Source organism: Ammospiza nelsoni, chromosome 2 (genome assembly GCF_027579445.1).
Source record: "Ammospiza nelsoni isolate bAmmNel1 chromosome 2, bAmmNel1.pri, whole genome shotgun sequence".
In the NCBI taxonomy this organism is placed as follows: Eukaryota; Metazoa; Chordata; class Aves; order Passeriformes; family Passerellidae; genus Ammospiza; species Ammospiza nelsoni.
This window is the reverse complement of record NC_080634.1, coordinates 27961428-27978172: the sequence shown is the minus strand read 5'-3', so window position 1 is coordinate 27978172 and position 16745 is coordinate 27961428. Positions and strand designations below refer to the sequence as shown.

Here is a 16745-nt window from a genome sequence, read left to right as displayed (position 1 = left end):
TGTTGTGTTCCTCACAACACTTTTTATTGCTTCTTGCAGGGTTGAGATGCAGAAGATGAAAGTGGTGAGGCCGCCTGCTGATGTGGCCAGGTACACAATGATCTTCCACAACCGTGACCATGGTAACGAGGAGAATCGAGAGAGGTGGGTCAGGAGCAGGTTTCTGCCTTGCACTGTCATGGTCTGTGGCTGAGCCAGGCAGCTGGGGGACAAGGTCTTTGCTCCAGGCCAAACAGGCTTCTTGTGGTACCCAGAGGCTCTGGGGGACACCCCTGTGACAACACTGTTCACAGCTGGCAGCTGCTTCCTCTACATGAGATCTTCCTAGAACTGACTGGGTGGTGTTCCATAGAAACTTCCAAAATTACACTTCCATAGGTATGATTATAGCAAGATTTCAGAGATTGAGCCAAAGGATTTTTCTCCCCATATGTGACTGTGCTGAAAACAGAACAACTTTGTATTTCTAGTAGATAAAAAGCCGTAGCTTTGCTTCCAAATTTACTACCATTGGGAAAGAGACCAAAACTCCTCTCCTGTGCATGTCAGTGAAGGTTTTTCTCCTCTTTGTCCTCAGGATGAAGCTCCTCCGTCAGGTCTCTAGAACATGGAAGACAGACGGGCTGAATTCCTGTTCCTATCAACTGCTCTCTGTGGAACACAACCCACTTTACATCAACATCACAGTGGACTTCAGTGTGCAGCCCAAGGTCTCATAGGGGCCAGCACTTCCCAGGTTATAGGAAATGGCAACAGATCTCCTTTGTGGCTGCTGTTAGAGCAGATGACTTCCAGCACCTGCTTGGGAGAGTCCTTCAGTAGCACAGGAGCAAGTAAAGTGCTCCTTCACAGCATCTCATTGGGTGGTTGAGAGTTTCCTTTTGTGAGGACTGGAGTTACAGACTGACCCAAGGGACAGTTCCTCGTGTTCTTCTATGCACTTTTTGCTGGGACATTAGAAAACGTGTCCTTGTTTGGGCTGGTCCAAGGACTTGAACCAAGTCTCTGAAAAAATACTTGGTTTTGCAACTCTTTCTAAAGTTATTTTTGGTCACAATAATTCTTCAAAGAACTACAAACTTGATGAGAAAAGTAAAATTTTTTTGGCCTAAGGAAAAACTGCTTATGTGTGAGAGAAGAGCAGTAATGGTAATGGGTAAAGAGATGTTACAAATTTCTCAATAAATGCAGTCCACTGAGCTCCAGAGTGTCTCGTCCTTCACACCACAATGTCCCCTGCTGAGGGGGACATGTCCTGTGGCAGTGATCAGTCTCATTCTGCAGCAGGATCCCTGTTACTCTGCAGGGATGGGGAAGGAAAGGCAGTAGCCAGCTCTGTTGGAGGGGGAGAAATTCCACTCCACTAATTTTAATGCTTTGGGCCACACTGTTAGCAGAGTGTGACCCAGGCCATTGTCATCTGTGAGTCTTGCTTAAGTAACCAGCTGTTCCACTGTGCTGCTGGATTTGAGCAGAAGTCTTGATTAGAGCACTGGACCTACTGCATTGTATTTAACTGTCTTTACATGTTGATGTGAAGGCAGGCTTGGGAGAGTTTCTTTTAGGACATTATTCCAATTGTGGAGAAGAGTGAAACTAGATGTTTGTAAGTACAGTGGCATGGATGCAGCTTTTCAGTGATGAAGGAGTTTTTGTATCTTCAAGGAACAAGCCAAAATACCCTGTGTCACACTCTCAAAATAACTGGACCTGGCAGGCAGTGCTACAGACTCAGTTGGCAGAGAAAGTAAGTTTACAGCAAGGGCAACGGTTTGGGCTGACTGTGTCAATCTCACAATCAGGTAAGTACAAATGCTTTCCTGCAGGGTCACAGCTCCACTGTTGACATGTTTGACCTCAAGGAAAAACTAATATTTAATTTCTCACCAGTATTTTATATTGAAGACAGCTCAGCATTCAGTGATACCTAATGTCTGAGCAACAGCTGTAGCAGTAGATTAATTTCCCTGCTCTGAGCAGGAGGTTAGACTTAGGTGACAGCCTCAGGTCCCACTCAGTCTGCATTACTTGCAGCTACAATAAAACAATTTCAACAGTTGTGGTTCAGGTCAGAAAAAAAAAAATCAGGGATTTAAACTCTGGTTTGCCTGGTTTCAGGGCAACTTTCTCTTTTATTACACTCTCATTCAGTATTCTATAAAACTGTTCAGCCAAACACATAACTCCATTTATACTCAAATTTACAAAAGATATTTATAGAACAGTAAATGGCTTCAACACCTTCTCAAAATACAACCTGTCAGAGGCCAATCTGACAGAATGGCTTGCATCCCAATTAACACTTAAGTACAAAGCAGGACAGAGCTGTCCAGCTACTGAACAAAGGTTCCAGAAAGCTTGGATTTGCTTACCATCACAGATATGGCTCAGGGGTCAGTTTTACAGTGACTTGGACTATTTTTACAGTAAGCCACAGACTGTTTAGTAGCTGTCATATCCTGTTCCTGGAGCCTCTTCTAAATCTGAAACAGTTTGAAGAAAAAGGAAAGGCAAAAGGGTTAATCTCAGGTGGGGCAGACGCCACAGGAAAATGGGAGAGATTGGCTGAATGCCCATGTGGCACCCAACCTCTGCTTTTGTTTTCAGTCTCTTAAGAAAATGGGGGAACATATCCAATGTCCACAGTGATCTTGGTATAAAGAGGATGCTTAGTCCTGGAAAGGAGCCTGAACTGTAATGTATTCATTCCATCAGCTTTCCATGTTTTTCTGGTGTTGTGTTGGGAAGGAGGCCTGAGGGAGAAAGAAGACCTGCAGTTATAAGAACGAAGGTAACATTGGCAGCTGAAGCTGCAGAAGAAAGAGTCTTCCAGAGGGCAGAAAAGCCCTGAGACAATTCTTCCCATGATACAGACTGAACAGATTAGAGTGAGTTCACAGTGAGTATTCCAAAGAAGGAGGACAATTCAGACTGGACCCTGATCATAGAGGGAGACCAGTGAGGTGGCAGCTAGAGTCTCCAAAAACCAAGGAGCTGTCAGCAGCCTAGAGAGACCTGGGAGTGCAAGGCAGAAGTTTGCAGCCACAGTGTACACAGGCTGCTGTAGGTAGGTTTTTGACAGGGTTGTTATGGAAACCTGAGTTTTGAGATGATACAGAGAGATCTGCACTGCTGGTATGAGAAGCCTCCACCACACTTGACCCAACACCCTCCTCCAGCTCTTCTATATAAAACAGTCTTTGATAAAGTCTCTCATAGCACCTTTCTCATGTCTTCAAACTATAATATTGCTTTCCACTATTTTAATGGCACGTTGTAACTCCACACAGACTGAACAGCAAGCTTTTAATATTGGGAACTTGTAACACAGTGCCCCTTCAAACTGAAATCTCCCTATTTATAAGACCGGCAATATTTTTTCCTTTAAGTTTTACTCCCTATATAATTTCATGTTTAAATCTAGTGTTAGCTTCCTAGCTGGCATCTGTCCTTCACAATAGGAAGAAAAGGCAGGAAACTAGGAGAAACCCTTCAAGTGTGAAGACAGGAGCTGAATGATTCAGTTGAAAGTGACTGGGGGCTGTTTTTAAACAGCCTTCCTAAAGCGGAAAAAGCAGCAGTGACATGAGGCACATGCAGCCCGTGCTGGGGAAGGTGACAGCAAGAGCCAAGCTGTCCCAAGGCCCAGAGCAGCCCCCAGCCCCACCAGGTACCTCCTCCAAGGATCTGGGATCTCTGTCTCTTCCTTGTAGTCTGTCACTCGGTAGCGGCCAATGTGAGGGGATGTCCGGACTATTTTCATTCCTGCCAAGTGAATCCTGTAAAACAACATATAAAAGTGTTTGCTTGGGCATAGAGATGCCACTTCCAGGCTTATGGTCAGAGATGATTTTCAGTGCTAATGCAATAAAAACAAAGTGCAGAAGCAGCACAGGGCCACATGACCTTCTCTAGCGGGCTCTAGGCCAGGCTTGGGCTAGAAAGCTCCCAGCTGCAGTGCACTTTGACAGGGCACAAGGGGATTAGAGCAAGCAGGGAATGAACATCAGCATACAGAGCATTCAAGAGCAGTTCCCCTGACTCTGAAAAATGAGCATTATTCCACTTCCTCCTAAGAGTGAAGCTTTTGCTGCCTAGAGGTCCATCACCTGAACTTTAAGGGAAAAGAAAAAAAAAAAAAAAGACCTCATACTTGCAGTTTCTGAAAGGAAGCCAGTCCTGAGTTTCAAAACCAGATTAAGCCTCTCTTCTTTGAGAAGTGCCATTCATTCAGATGGCCTGATTAGACTGGTTCATAAAAGATTAGGGATAAATACAGGCACCAGACAAACATATGTAAACTCAGCTGCAGTACAGTTAGATAAGAGAAGAGGAACTGAAGGCTCAGAATTCCAGAACAGAGCTTCTAAGCCCAGCATTCTGGGTGACTTTCAAGCAACTCACAGCCCACTGCTGATAGCACCTATGTTACTTTGCCAATAAAAAGTGCCTTCAACAGTGCTAGCTAAACCTCCACTAGTGCTACCACACCTCTGTTATCACAGGACAGCCCTCAGGCAGAGAAAATTCCTGTGAATGTAAGAATGAATGTTTGCTCAGTTGAGGTTATCTAACTGGCATGTTTGCAGCATTTGACTGCGTTCCATTGGGATCTGATACAGCAGGAATGTTAGGAAGCTGAAAGGCCACAGAATTGAAAATATTTGTCAGGCTAGAGCCACCAGATGATTATAACACTTCACTGACAGTGTTATAGTTCCATTATTTCACATGGAGTTTTAGACAGTTTCTTTTTTTCTGAACATAAGCTTATGGCACATTCAACCATAAAGAGACAAAAAAACAAGAACACTAAACTAGCTTTGCTGTCACAGTTTTTTTGCATTACAAATAAGACTAAAACTGAATTGTTAATACATTCATTTACTGGTAAGAAGAGTCCAAGAGACCTTCCTGTAGTTGAAAATGTTAACACATGAGTGGCTCCAATTAGAATAGTGTTTTCTTCTGGTATTTGCTACAACTTGTACTAGAGAGTACTGCAGTCTGGCAACTATAAGAGCAGCTGGCAGTTTTTTTTCATTAACTCTGCTTTTTAATAAGCAATATCCCAGAAAAAAAAATCATCTTTGCACAGAATTTTTGAAAACTGGACACTGAAATGTCAAAAAAAAAAGATGCATTATTTTTTTGATACATGGTAAGAAGTGCTTGAGCTACTCCCAATATCCAGATCCCAGCTGGTCACTGAAGAACAGCCAGCTCATTCCTAACTTCTGCAGGCTGAGACTTCAGAATGTGAATAAATCATTAACAGGCATTGTCCACAGCCCCCATGTATCTCTGGGCCAAAACATTGCTAATCATTAGTGTAAGTTTTCTCTGAAAACATAGGCTCTAATTCCCTTCCAGAAAGGGCTATTCTGGGAGCTATAGAATTCACTTGCCTTCCAGGATTCTCTTCAAAGAAGTGCACTCCTATGCATAACTGGCATGACTCTACCCTAGGTACCAAAACCCAAATTAGATGCCTAAGCTATACTAAGAGCAGCTGAATAGACCCAGCATTGTAGTACTTGATATAAAGATCTATTTTCCTGGCATTCTATTCCTTTCATAAATGCTGACTCTCTAAACAACCGTACAACCTTTTAGTTGGCTTTCTCTGAAAGGCAAAGGAGGAATTCTATATTAGAAAATCTGGCTTTCAATTCCCAGATGAATGCTGCTTTGAAAAAAACCCTGTAACTTGTCACGTTACGCAAGACAAAAATAACAAAGGCTTCCATGGTCAGTTTAGTTTTATAAACTCCCCATGAGCCTGCCTCAGTGCTGGATGGTGCACAGGAAGGTGCACAGTGCAATTCCAAAGCTGAATAAAGAAGCTGCAGCCATGATTCTGTACTTGAAGAATTCACATTAGGCAGAGCACCTGGAACTAAACTCATCTATAGAATGCTGCTGCCAAGGCAACCAAAGTACAAGAAAAACCATCAACTCTTGCTGTCACTGACTCACGCTGGTACACAGGCTCCTCCATCACCCAGCACTGCAGACAAAAGACAGAATTCCTTGTGCTCCTTAATCCCAAGTGTCAGTGATTAGGTAACACTTGGAGCAGCCTAAATGCACTTAACTTAAATTCCCAACTGTCTGAGAATTAGTTAAGCACCTTCTTATTCCTCAAGGTTGCAGATTCCTTCCCTCCCTTGGGGCTGTCAACATCAGTGGAGGCACTTGTCAACCACAAGTGATTATCACCCCTTGCACTGAAGGCACAAGGATGTGAAATAACATTCTGCTCCCCAGAAATGAGAAAGCTTCATTTTCCCAGCACATAGTGATTGGATTCATAGGTTCTGACCATTTCCTGACATAAAGCATTCCCAATAGCAACAGCATTTGGGATTATAATGGTACTGCAAGCACACTAAGGAACAATGTGGTTGGTTCCTTTCCTAGGGTGCTGTTATGCTTCACTTGCCAGCGTAGATCCACTTCAACCTGTCCTGTGCACTGGTACCTTGTAGCAATGTCATCATTTTCACCACCATCGCCCCAGTAGGTGTTGGGAAACCCATTCATCTTCATGTAATGTTCTGGAGTCAGAGCAGACACGCCCCCAAAAAAGGACTTGTATGGCAGACTAAAAGAGAAAACAAACAGGCAAACAAACACCACCCTCCAAAAAAACCCAACCACCAAAAACCAGAGTTCACTACTGAAGGTAATGCCTGTCCTCACAACTAACAGTGTGATCCAAGTCACACATACATGAATTGCATACTTGCAGGCACTCTCATGACAATGCCAAACCCCAAACCAGTAAACCCAGTGTAATTCCCATCATGTTCCATTCCCCTCAATGTTTCTCACCACGTTCCCCCAAAACTGACCAAAGTAAAGCTGGTTTCAAAGTTTGTATCTTGGATCAGTTTAAAGTATCGGTATCCTAGCACATCATATTCCACCTGATCCAATATTCCCACCTTATACTTTTTTTCTTAAAGGAAAATCAAACAGAAACCTGCCAGTCATTTGCCAAGCTGAGCTAACTGTGGAACAGGGAACTACAGGCAAGGAAACATTCAAGATTGCATGCTTGAGTCAAAAATATCCTTTTCTAGGAAGTAACTGCTGCAAAACTAACACACAGAAAACTTCATTAAGTTTGTGTCTTTCACTGTTCCCACCCTTTCCCATACTTTCTAACCGGAAGTGAAGCAACTGGAATATATCCACAGAAAGCAAATGGAGGCACTCACGTGTACTGAAACTTATCTATGGCACTGGCCATGTGCTTGGGATAATATTCATCACAAACGTACAGGTTATAATCATTCTCAGGCACCAGGTCAATGTCATGCAGGACAAGGCAGTCCCACTCTTCATCCTTCATGGCCTCCCGGACACCAACATTGAGCAGCTTTGCTCGGTTAAATGAACCAGTCCCTACCTGGAAAAGAAAACCTACATTTCTTCACCAAAACAACACAGATGTTGTAAGATAGCTCAGTTAAAATTTGTTTTAGTCAAAAAGCCTTATTCAAATGAATGAATCAATACTGGCTGCAAATTCCATGCTCCCAGCTTTGAAAATGTCACCCACCCTCTCCACAACATTCTCAACAATTGTCAGCTTTGCTGTGTCAGGGGCCTTGCACTGTTGGCACCTCTCAAGAGATCCATCTATAAGCCATTCCTCAGGTAAACAGGTGTACAGCAACACTTTTGCCCTGACTACTGTTTACTAAAACTTACAAATCAGAAAAAGATCTTGGTCAAACAAAAAGCTTCTTTGCCCTCCCAATAAACTATTGGTTTTAACTGATGAATCCAAAACTTGCTCCCTTGCCACTGATCTTTTGCAACACCAGTCCATGTCAGGTACAAAAGGCTGCTTGACCTGCACAGACTGCCCTGCCAAGCCACATGTTTGTATGCGACATAGACTAAAAATATCCAGCTTCACTCCAGCATTCAGTCTCCAATTCTGCTCAGTAGTCACACTGAAGCTACAGACAAACCACATGCAAATCTCAGAAAGAGGAAAACAAAAGTTACAACTGCCCTGGGTTACAAAAGGAAAGCTGCGGGGTGTAACCAAACTCTACTTTCCTCTACATCATTTTCAGACAAACTCTTAAAGAAGGGTCGCTTGCAGCAGCTGCCCAGTGCACAGCCACCCCTCAGGATACAGCTGGGTGTTACATAAGGAAAAAAGAGGCAGCCCTGTGAGGCAGGGTAGTGTTTCTTTCTCTTCACACTCAGTTGTGGTACCTCCCTCCGGTAAAGCAGCAGTCCCACCCATCCTGAAGGGTCTCCGCTAAGGGGCCATCATGAACTCAATGGCACCAGCAGAACACCTGGCAACAACCACCAAGGACTCCAAAAATATTCTGTCCCTCATAGGACTACATCATTCCATTGTGAAACTCCCTGCCCTGGGAGGTACCACCTGAACCTGACCACATATCATCTCGATTTGGGGACTTGGAACACCATCACTGCTCAAGGGACCCAGAGGAGGACCAGACCTTCCACAGGACCACCGTTTTCAACACTGCAGCCATCACTTAATCAGGCTGTGACCACCATCCTGACCAACAGGGGGACAGGCTGTCACTTAAACCCAGTGTTTTTGTATTAATGCATTTATTGTAATCTTTCTATTAAGTTGTAATTCCGATCTGAAATCTTTCTCAAGGTGATTGTCTGGCAGTTCATTACTCCTGCTGGTTTACTTTCACAACCACTTAGTGACAAATTTATACTCCCAGGAAAAAAAAAAAAAAAACACAACAAAACCACAACAGAACCAAATAATAGCAGAAGGATGATCTTGACAAGTGGTACATTATTTCAGTCATTAGCAGTCATGGAGGCAGGACAGCTATCTGACCTCCTCCCAGCCCATGCATAAAGCACCATTTCCACATCACAAGAGTCACATTTCTTCTTCAGAACCCAGCCCTTAAGTGGTGTGGCTGAGCTCCCAGCAGGCACATTAGACTTGGATTTACCTGCTGGATCAGGTAGATGGTGTAGCTGAGCTGCTGGCGCTGCAGGAAGGGATGGATGTAGTAGAGAAGGTGGCGGAGTTTCTTCTCCTGGTTCCTGTAGGCCACGAGGATGGCGGATTTGTAGCGGGCAAAGCAGTGAGGTGGCCTGTAGTGGCCACCAGACTGAACAAAAGGATTTCTTTTTATGATCATCCTTTCACTAGGGAGCACCTTGAAGGTGATGGTTAATGGACCAACTATAAGGAGAGACAGAAAAAAGAATCATCAGGAGAAACATCAATGATCTATCTTTTTTCAGACCTACGAGATCAGCTACCCATGTTTGCTCCTTCAGACAGCAGCCCCACCAGAGAAGAGTTAACAACACCCACGCAGATGTGGCTCAGTGATGAATTTCACTGCTGCCTGCTGGCCAGCTCAGCACCAGGGGACACACACACCACCTGCCAGGCATGCCGAGCCCGGGCACGGCCAGCAAGCCCCACTGGGCTGCGGCACAGCTGCTGCTCCCTGGGACTGCCTGCCTGCTACAGCCTGGTGCTGCTTAGATGAGATCCTTGAGTAAGTGGATTCGCTGAAAGAAACAGCGCTGAAAATTATTCAAGATGAACAGACACATCTGCTTTTGCTACCCATTTGGAAAATTTCTCTAGGCCTCTTTCAGAAGAGATTCAAGGACAAAGATGTGCAAGTGGATATTCAGCAGGTCAGGGGAGAAACAGTTTGAAGCCTGGATGAATAGAAATGCTTAGAAAATGTCAGTTCTACCTTTAAAAGCATTTCAAGTTCAATTTGATGTTACAATCACATGCCACAATAGCTGAATTTGCTATATTATTTCATTTTATACACTTTGATAAGCAGGCAGTACTTCAAAATCTGGGAGAAGCAGATGACAGACCTGAGAAAGAAGAAAGATATTATATTTTCAGGAACAGGCACAGGATAGCAAAAGAAACTATACATGGTTGTTGTTCTACTCAGCACCTCTTTTTAAAATACAAAATATACTGGATATCTTCAAGAGTTATTGCCTAATTATAAAAAAATCTGCATTTTTACATGAATTCTTCCATTCTTCAGATGGAAAAATACTGACAAGTCATAAGTGAAAAAGAATCCATATAAAGTGTCAATGCCCATTTTAACACAAACCTCATTGTTACAGTATAAATAAACAAATTCTACAATTATCTAAATGCCTGTACTCCTGGGTTGTGAGAAAAGCTTCCAGAAGCAGCAGAAAACTTGTATTTATACAGAAATCAGTGTGTCTTAATGGTTTTCTACAACTGTGAACTTTTAAGAAAATAATACACAGATGCAGAACAAGATTACCATCCAATGCTTAAATGAACTAGGAAAAAACTTTCACCCAAATCATAATTAGAAGCTGGCGATTTCAAATGACAGTTCTATTAAAAAATTCTTTGCAGGCCATGTTACCAAAGGCAAAATCTTTTTTTCACCAAAAGTGTGCAAGGCAAGTTTGTAGCTGGTGGTGGTTTTTTTTTTTTTCATAGCTATAAACAAGATTTTCTTTTCTTTCCAAGCTGATAATTAACACTATGGCTGTCCTAAATCAAGGTTTTAGTATCTTCTAAGTGAGACTCCCTCTTAAACCACTGAAATAAATAATTCTCTCAAAAACCTTCTGATAATGAAGCATGGGAGAGAGAAAGCAAACATTTAGGCCTAGTGTTTAGGAGCTTTCATTTGAGCAGGAGAAGGTACAGGTGTGTTTTACGACTAAATAAGCAAGTGAGTCCAGAATATGCTTCCTTCAGTCCATCCTACATTCAAATCTCTGCTACAATTCTAACAAAAACAAACAAAAAAATTGAGCCTGCCCACATCCACATCCTGTTTAACTGACACAGAAAGAGGCAACATCCCTCCACTGGTTTTGGGGGTTTGCTTGGTTCATTGGTTTTGGGTTGGTTGCAGGATTTTTAGAGCAGTAACATGCTTAATGAGTAAATTTGCCCTAAAATTCAAAGTGTCCATTCTGAACCAGGGAACATTTTGCTACTATGAGGAAGCTGGTACACCTCATATTTCTGATGGGCAAACCTGTATTTGATAAGTGTCTCCTTTTCTCCCTCAAGGAACACACAAATGGCATTTCCTGAAGGTCAGTCTGAAGAGCCACTCATCCCATTTCTCACGCTGTCAAAAATGTCTGGTCTGAATCTTACTGTGTGGGTTTTCATTGGTTTCTGTTGGTTGGTTTGTTTTTAAAAAGAAAGCCTGACTTCTGCTTGTCAGCAATATTTTGCAATAGCTGACTCCTAAACATCACTTTTCAGTCCTTCTCCAACTACTTAAAATACAGGAGAATTTGATTTTCACTGCATTACCCGCAGCAGGAAAGCAGAGTACACTGCCATATATTTGTACCCAAAACAGAAGAGAGGTTCTTCAGAGAATCATTGTGAGGGCTGTGAACCTAGGTCACATTTACAGTGAACATTTCATGAGGTTATTTCCTACCTCTGTGCAGGCAGCTTCCCTTTCCACCCTTAAGACTCCCACGTTTCAGTCCAACAATGTTATCAACCTGTAGTTTATGTTGCTGTTTAGATTAATGGACTCCCTGATTATCAGATCTTTCAACCTAAAGCACCATTAACCACTGATTCGATGACAACTGGAGCTTGCTAAAGAAGTATTATATTCAGGGATTTCAACTATAGATCATTGCTCTAAAGAAAAAATAATAAAGGGAATTAATCCCTTTTATTCTCCCACAAAGGCAAGGTTTTGTTTTCTGTAAAACAATTGGGACTCTGTATTGCAGAGTAAGATTCTGCAGCAACAATCTTCAAATTCCAGAAAAAATAAGACCTTAATTTGAATGTAAAGGCATGAGCAGGACAATGCGAATAACTTCACTCCTGTTCTCTCCTTCCATACCCAAGCATTCCAGGAGTGTAACATTTGTATTTTCCAGGTTTTTCAAGATACTGTGTTCTCCTATGCTGCCTGGCTCCAGATCTCAAAAAAATCAGCTCAGAAGCTTAATCTGGAATATGCCAAGGGAAGGAAGAAAAAAAAAAAGAGTGTGACTTACATCCCCAAAACCTCTGGCTGCCCTACACTCCTTGGCTACAAGCTACATTCCGGCTCTCATGTCTCCCTGCCGTCCAACTAACAAAAGGCTAATGCAATCTAATCCAATTAATTCCCAAATGTGAGCAGAGCACTTGCAGGCTGGACCAAAGAGGGATAAATAAAACTGCCAAAGCACAGCCTTGGAAAAGGAGGAAAAAAACATCTTACACATACTAGGAAGCACAGGATCCCTGTTGAGGCAGAGTACAGAATCAACACCCTGAAGTGTCCAAGCAATTTTTCCATGGCCAATTTTGTCATTGTTCCAAAGATGTTTCTGTGCCTGTACCATCACACAGAGGGTGTTTAATGAATATGAAATTTCAGTGTACAGTTAGGTCTCACAATTCCCTGTCTGTGTTAGCTAGTGCCACTGACAGCACACTCCCTGCTTGCTTCACTCCCTAGACAACACACTTCCCTGTGAGGGGACCTATGGGCCTTGGCCATATCTATCCCACCTTACGAAAGGAACTCCAGGACTTCTGAACTCAGAGTTTGCAGCTGTAACCACCAAGCCCAATGAGAATAACCAGAACTTACACAAGATGAACAGACAGGAACAGTAGCATGGGTGAATGCTGCACTCAGATACTGCAGCACCACACACTACATTAACAGAGTCATATTTCTGTAATTCTACCAGTGCTTGGGGAAAAAATAAAAAATCAGACCAACAGCTTTCATTTAAGCATCAGTTTCTAATGACAGAATACAAGGCTGCCTCAATGGCACCTGAAAATAAATCTCAGCATTAGCACTGCCACTTCTTTATTTCTCTTTCAATCCAAGAGAAGAAACTCTGGCAGCATTAGAAAACATAGCAGGAGCTACTTAATACAACAGATGGCCCTGCTCATGAAAAGGTTATGACAGATGGGAGTGAAAGGCAGTAACTACTATAAGAAGGGCTTGGAAAAAATCCTTCCATAGCATGAGCAAATTATAAACAGCAAACTTACAGACAGAACTTTCAACTATTAAAGTCCTCGAGGGCCACACCAACTTATTCAGCACGTACCATGCACAAAGGAAGGTACCCCTTTAAACCAAACCAGAAATAATACAATACAGCCAAATCTTCTAGCACCAAACTTTTTCTTTGTGAGTAGAAAAGATGAACTGAAGCAAGGTAACTTGCATGCAATGTGAGAAAGTCAGATTTTGAATTTAAAAGCTATTTAGTTATGTTTAACGAAGTATAACCCTGGCATATAAGCACTTCACTTTTTCTAAAAACAGAGGAGGAAGAAACAGGCAATGGGTTATTTGTGTAGAAACTTTAACTTCTGAGGGAACTCAAGTAATTTATTCACTTTATTAGTGAAGACACTGAATACCTGCAATGCTTTTCAAGTTCTTGGTCACAAAATGTTCAGTGGACACCACTAGGTGTTTAAAAGCACCACTAGTCAGCAGGAGTCTAGTTCCTCCAAGGCAGAGATGATTAGCAATTACACTTCAATTCTTACTTCACAGCCCTGGAAGAACCAAGTTGCTGCAGATTCAGGAGACAGGAAACAGACAGATGAGCTGCAAGCTGATTAACATTCACACAGTTATCAAAATGATCTACTACATATATAAATGGAAAAAGTGCTGCACTTCATAAAAGCCCTGATGCAGAAACCATTTAAGCCATTTGGCATCCTTCCAGGTACTTTAACACACTTTAGAGTGGGCACTGTGACTTATTACCATCTCTGAGCAGGAGGCTGAGTCCTCAAGAATTGATTTGAAATCTCATTTAATAGAGTTTATGAAATTAATATTAAAAGGCATTGCTCTCTGCAATATAATGCTTCCAAGAAACATCAGTCTCGTGAGAGATGATGGCAACAACTATTCAAGACATTTATAAAGTATTTATCTCAATTCATATGTGCCCATCACATATAAAACAAGGGACAACTCCCTCACAAAACAGCATGCTTCTCAGCTAAGAAAAAAGCAAAACACCCAGAAGAGGCTGGCATGCAGTGACAGAAGCAGTAATTTACATCCTATATTTCCAGGGAAATACCACTGAGTAAAAGTTAAGCAGTAGCAGAGACCTCATTTTTCTGAAGCTGAATTTGTATCAGTGCTCCAAATTACTTGTGTTTCACTTCAACAATGGTTCATATGCTCAGCTCAGTATTTTCATACAGCAAAGCTTACACAGTTACTTTGCTCATGGTTGGCTTTTTTTCCTCCCAGACAGCTTGCTGTTTGTTTCTGTCTGTGACTAACATCATGTTTCCATTTTAGCTCTGAAGTACCGCCTGCAGGACCATGCCCTGCTCTCAGCACTCTCAGTGATGGGCAGAGGAGGAGTTCTTCAAAAGATTTCCCAGCTCTAAGAGCACAGATTAGTGTAATTTTACTCTGTGTCCGCCTCCTCCATACACATCACTACTTTTACTTATCTGATGGTTTGCAGGCAAGCTGCAGAATTGTTTGGTTCTTTCTTTTTGACACTAAAGCTGTCTCATTTGACTCTTTAGGAGAGAGGATTTTCATCAGTAGTGGACACAAACTAGGTGCAGTCACATTTCTGCTGTGCTTTTTCAAATAAAACAATTCAGCCTGAAAAAAGGAATTGTAGCTCCCCAGAACTGAATGGGCTGCAGCGCACTGAGACCATGACACCAGCACCTGTGCAAAAAGGCTCTGTGCTACCAGGATTTCAGGAGTTGGTAGAGCCATTTCTATGGGAAATGCTGAAACACACACCCAAAGCTATCTTACACTTTCATCATACACACTGTGTGTACTTAATTTAACTGCAAGCATCAGGGGAAGGAAGAAAACATCTCAAAAGAACAAGCACCATTACAAAAGTTGCAGCCTGAGCAGGCTCATCCAAAGGGTCCCAGCAGAGCTCTCCAACCTAAGTAAGCAACCTGACATAAGAGCACTGGCTTCCCACAGAACTTCCACATGAACCAAGGTCAACCATTTGCTCCTAATGGACTCCATGTGCAGTGACCAGCTTTCCTAGAACAGCAGTCCAAGGCTAAGGGCTAGGTGTAGACAACATTTAGACATGCAGAAACCTGTGTAGTATGGAAAAAGCTGACAAGAGTAACTTACCACACGGTACTCTAAGAAGGTGATGGCCCAAACCAGCTGTAAGTGCATGCTGATGGAACTGAATCCATTCATGGCTGGCTGAGTCAAAGGGATTCACTATTGCCTGAGCAGCACCACCACTTTACTGGAAACACACCTGCTTTATACACCTGGTTTGACTTTGCACTGACTTAAAATTTCTCAATTGTTTTAGTACTGCAACAGCTGGATGAATGCTGCTTCTTGGATCAGCTCTGGTTTGGTCCTACTGTGAATACAAATTAACCTGTGACCAGATTTTTAGGTCTAACAAAGAAATTTCTAAGCCTAAAGGATGTGTGACAATCATAGACTAGAAGATCACCATGAAGAGCAAGGTGCCATCCTCATTCATCCTCCTTAAGCTGATTTCAAGTCAACTTAATCAATTTATATTGAACTACAGATTTGATATAAGGCTTAAGACAAAGAACCAAGGTGTTAAAGTCAGAAGTCAATATTATGCAGTTTCTAAATTGTTGGGTCACTTTACACAAGACTGCCAAGAAAAAAAAAACAAAAAAGCATTACTAACTTGATATTATCACCATGCACTGTTTTTGCTTTTGCTCTACAGTCTTGACATCTGTGTAACCAAACTCTCAATATTGGAAATTTATAGGCCAGTAAAACACTTTTCCCCGCACAAGCAGTAAAACAACACGGGTTGTTAACAGGAGAGAATTTTGGCAGCGAAAGTACACCAGCACACCTGTTTCAAAGTTTGTAGAAGATACAACTTACATTTATGACACCTTCAGGGTTATGAAGGAGGTTCTTTCAAACCACCTTTCCAGGGTTTTTGGAGGTTCATACCTACCCAGGACTGGGGACTGCGCTGAGCAGTAGGGCATGGTGTCCTCACTGGGAGCCTGGGTGAACAAGCTGAGGTTTGTGTACACATCGTGGGGCTTCGAGTAATCCACCACCACCACCTGAGGCGCCTCTACAAACCCGCGGAACACACGCGAAGGTCCGCTTCGGTAGAGGATCAGGATAAATATTGCTTGGAAGACAAACACAAACAGCAGGAAACAATGATTTTCCATACGGGAGAGGAACATCGTTTTTAGCCCATGCTCCAGGATCAGGGCGGCGAGGAGCTGAAGTGCCTTCCAGGGGCTGCCGTTCCACGCTCGGGGCTACATCGCTGTGCAGACCTCCTCCTCCCCCTCCTTCTTCTCCTCCAACTTTCTGAGGCGGCAGCGTGCTCCCCTAGCTGGGCTTCATCAGGACGCCGAGAGCCAGACCTCCCCTTCGCGGTGCGAGCTGAGCCAGGCGGGCTGGAGGAAGGGACGAGCCGGCCGAGCCAGAGCCAGCCCGCTCGGAGCTCCGGGGCAGCGGCACGGGCTCGCTGTGGCACAGGCGCAGCGCCCGCCCTCCCCCGCCCGCCTTCCGGCGAGACTACAGCTCCCAGAACGCACGGCGGGGTAGGGCGGGCCCCTGGCCGGGCCGTGCTGCCGCTCAGCATGCTGGGAGATGTAGTCATCTTCCCCCCTCCGTCAGCGGCCGCCGCTGTGGGCGAGGAGGGAGAAGGATGTGGTGGCTGCTGAA

General features: G+C 43.2%; 2 protein-coding genes across 5 annotated transcripts in view; one reads left to right on the top strand and one right to left on the bottom strand.

The window, feature by feature from the left end:
- The window catches only part of B4GALT4 (beta-1,4-galactosyltransferase 4), a 28558-nt gene extending 27359 nt beyond the window's left edge, over positions 1–1199 (top strand). For all 3 annotated transcript variants that reach the window (XM_059493860.1, XM_059493862.1, XM_059493861.1), the window contains 2 exons: positions 40–144; positions 578–1199. In XM_059493860.1, the coding sequence (XP_059349843.1) occupies positions 40–144; positions 578–719 (247 nt within the window). In that variant the 3' untranslated portion in view covers positions 720–1199. The remainder of the gene's footprint in view (positions 1–39; positions 145–577) is intronic.
- Positions 1200–2100: 901 nt separating this feature from the next.
- On the bottom strand, positions 2101–16534 carry LOC132087533 (beta-1,4-galactosyltransferase 3-like). Of its 2 annotated transcripts, none has more exons than XM_059493865.1 (6): positions 16012–16534; positions 8985–9220; positions 7290–7417; positions 6485–6607; positions 3675–3779; positions 2101–2753 (listed from the first exon to the last, which is right to left on the bottom strand). In XM_059493865.1, the coding sequence occupies exons 1-6, from the start codon at positions 16253–16255 to the stop codon at positions 2612–2614; spliced, it is 978 nt and encodes a 325-aa protein (XP_059349848.1). In that variant the 5' UTR covers positions 16256–16534; the 3' UTR covers positions 2101–2611. The 2 variants fall into 2 exon arrangements, with proteins under 2 accessions (XP_059349848.1, XP_059349847.1); XM_059493864.1 differs by having other exon boundaries at positions 7227–7417; positions 16012–16532.
- Between the last annotated feature and the right edge of the window lie 211 nt (positions 16535–16745).

What these genes read in the sequence shown, in the direction of transcription:
- LOC132087533 (XM_059493864.1), bottom strand. Translation starts at nt 16,255, where the DNA reads ATGTTCCTCTCCCGTATGGAAAATCATTGTTTCCTGCTGTTTGTGTTT. An exon ending in AGCGCAGTCCCCAGTCCTGG is followed by an intron (nt 9,221 to 16,011) that starts GTAGGTATGAAC and finishes CTCTCCTTATAG; the next exon opens with TTGGTCCATTAACCATCACC. An exon ending in CCATCTACCTGATCCAGCAG is followed by an intron (nt 7,418 to 8,984) that starts GTAAATCCAAGT and finishes TTTCTTTTCCAG; the next exon opens with GTAGGGACTGGTTCATTTAA.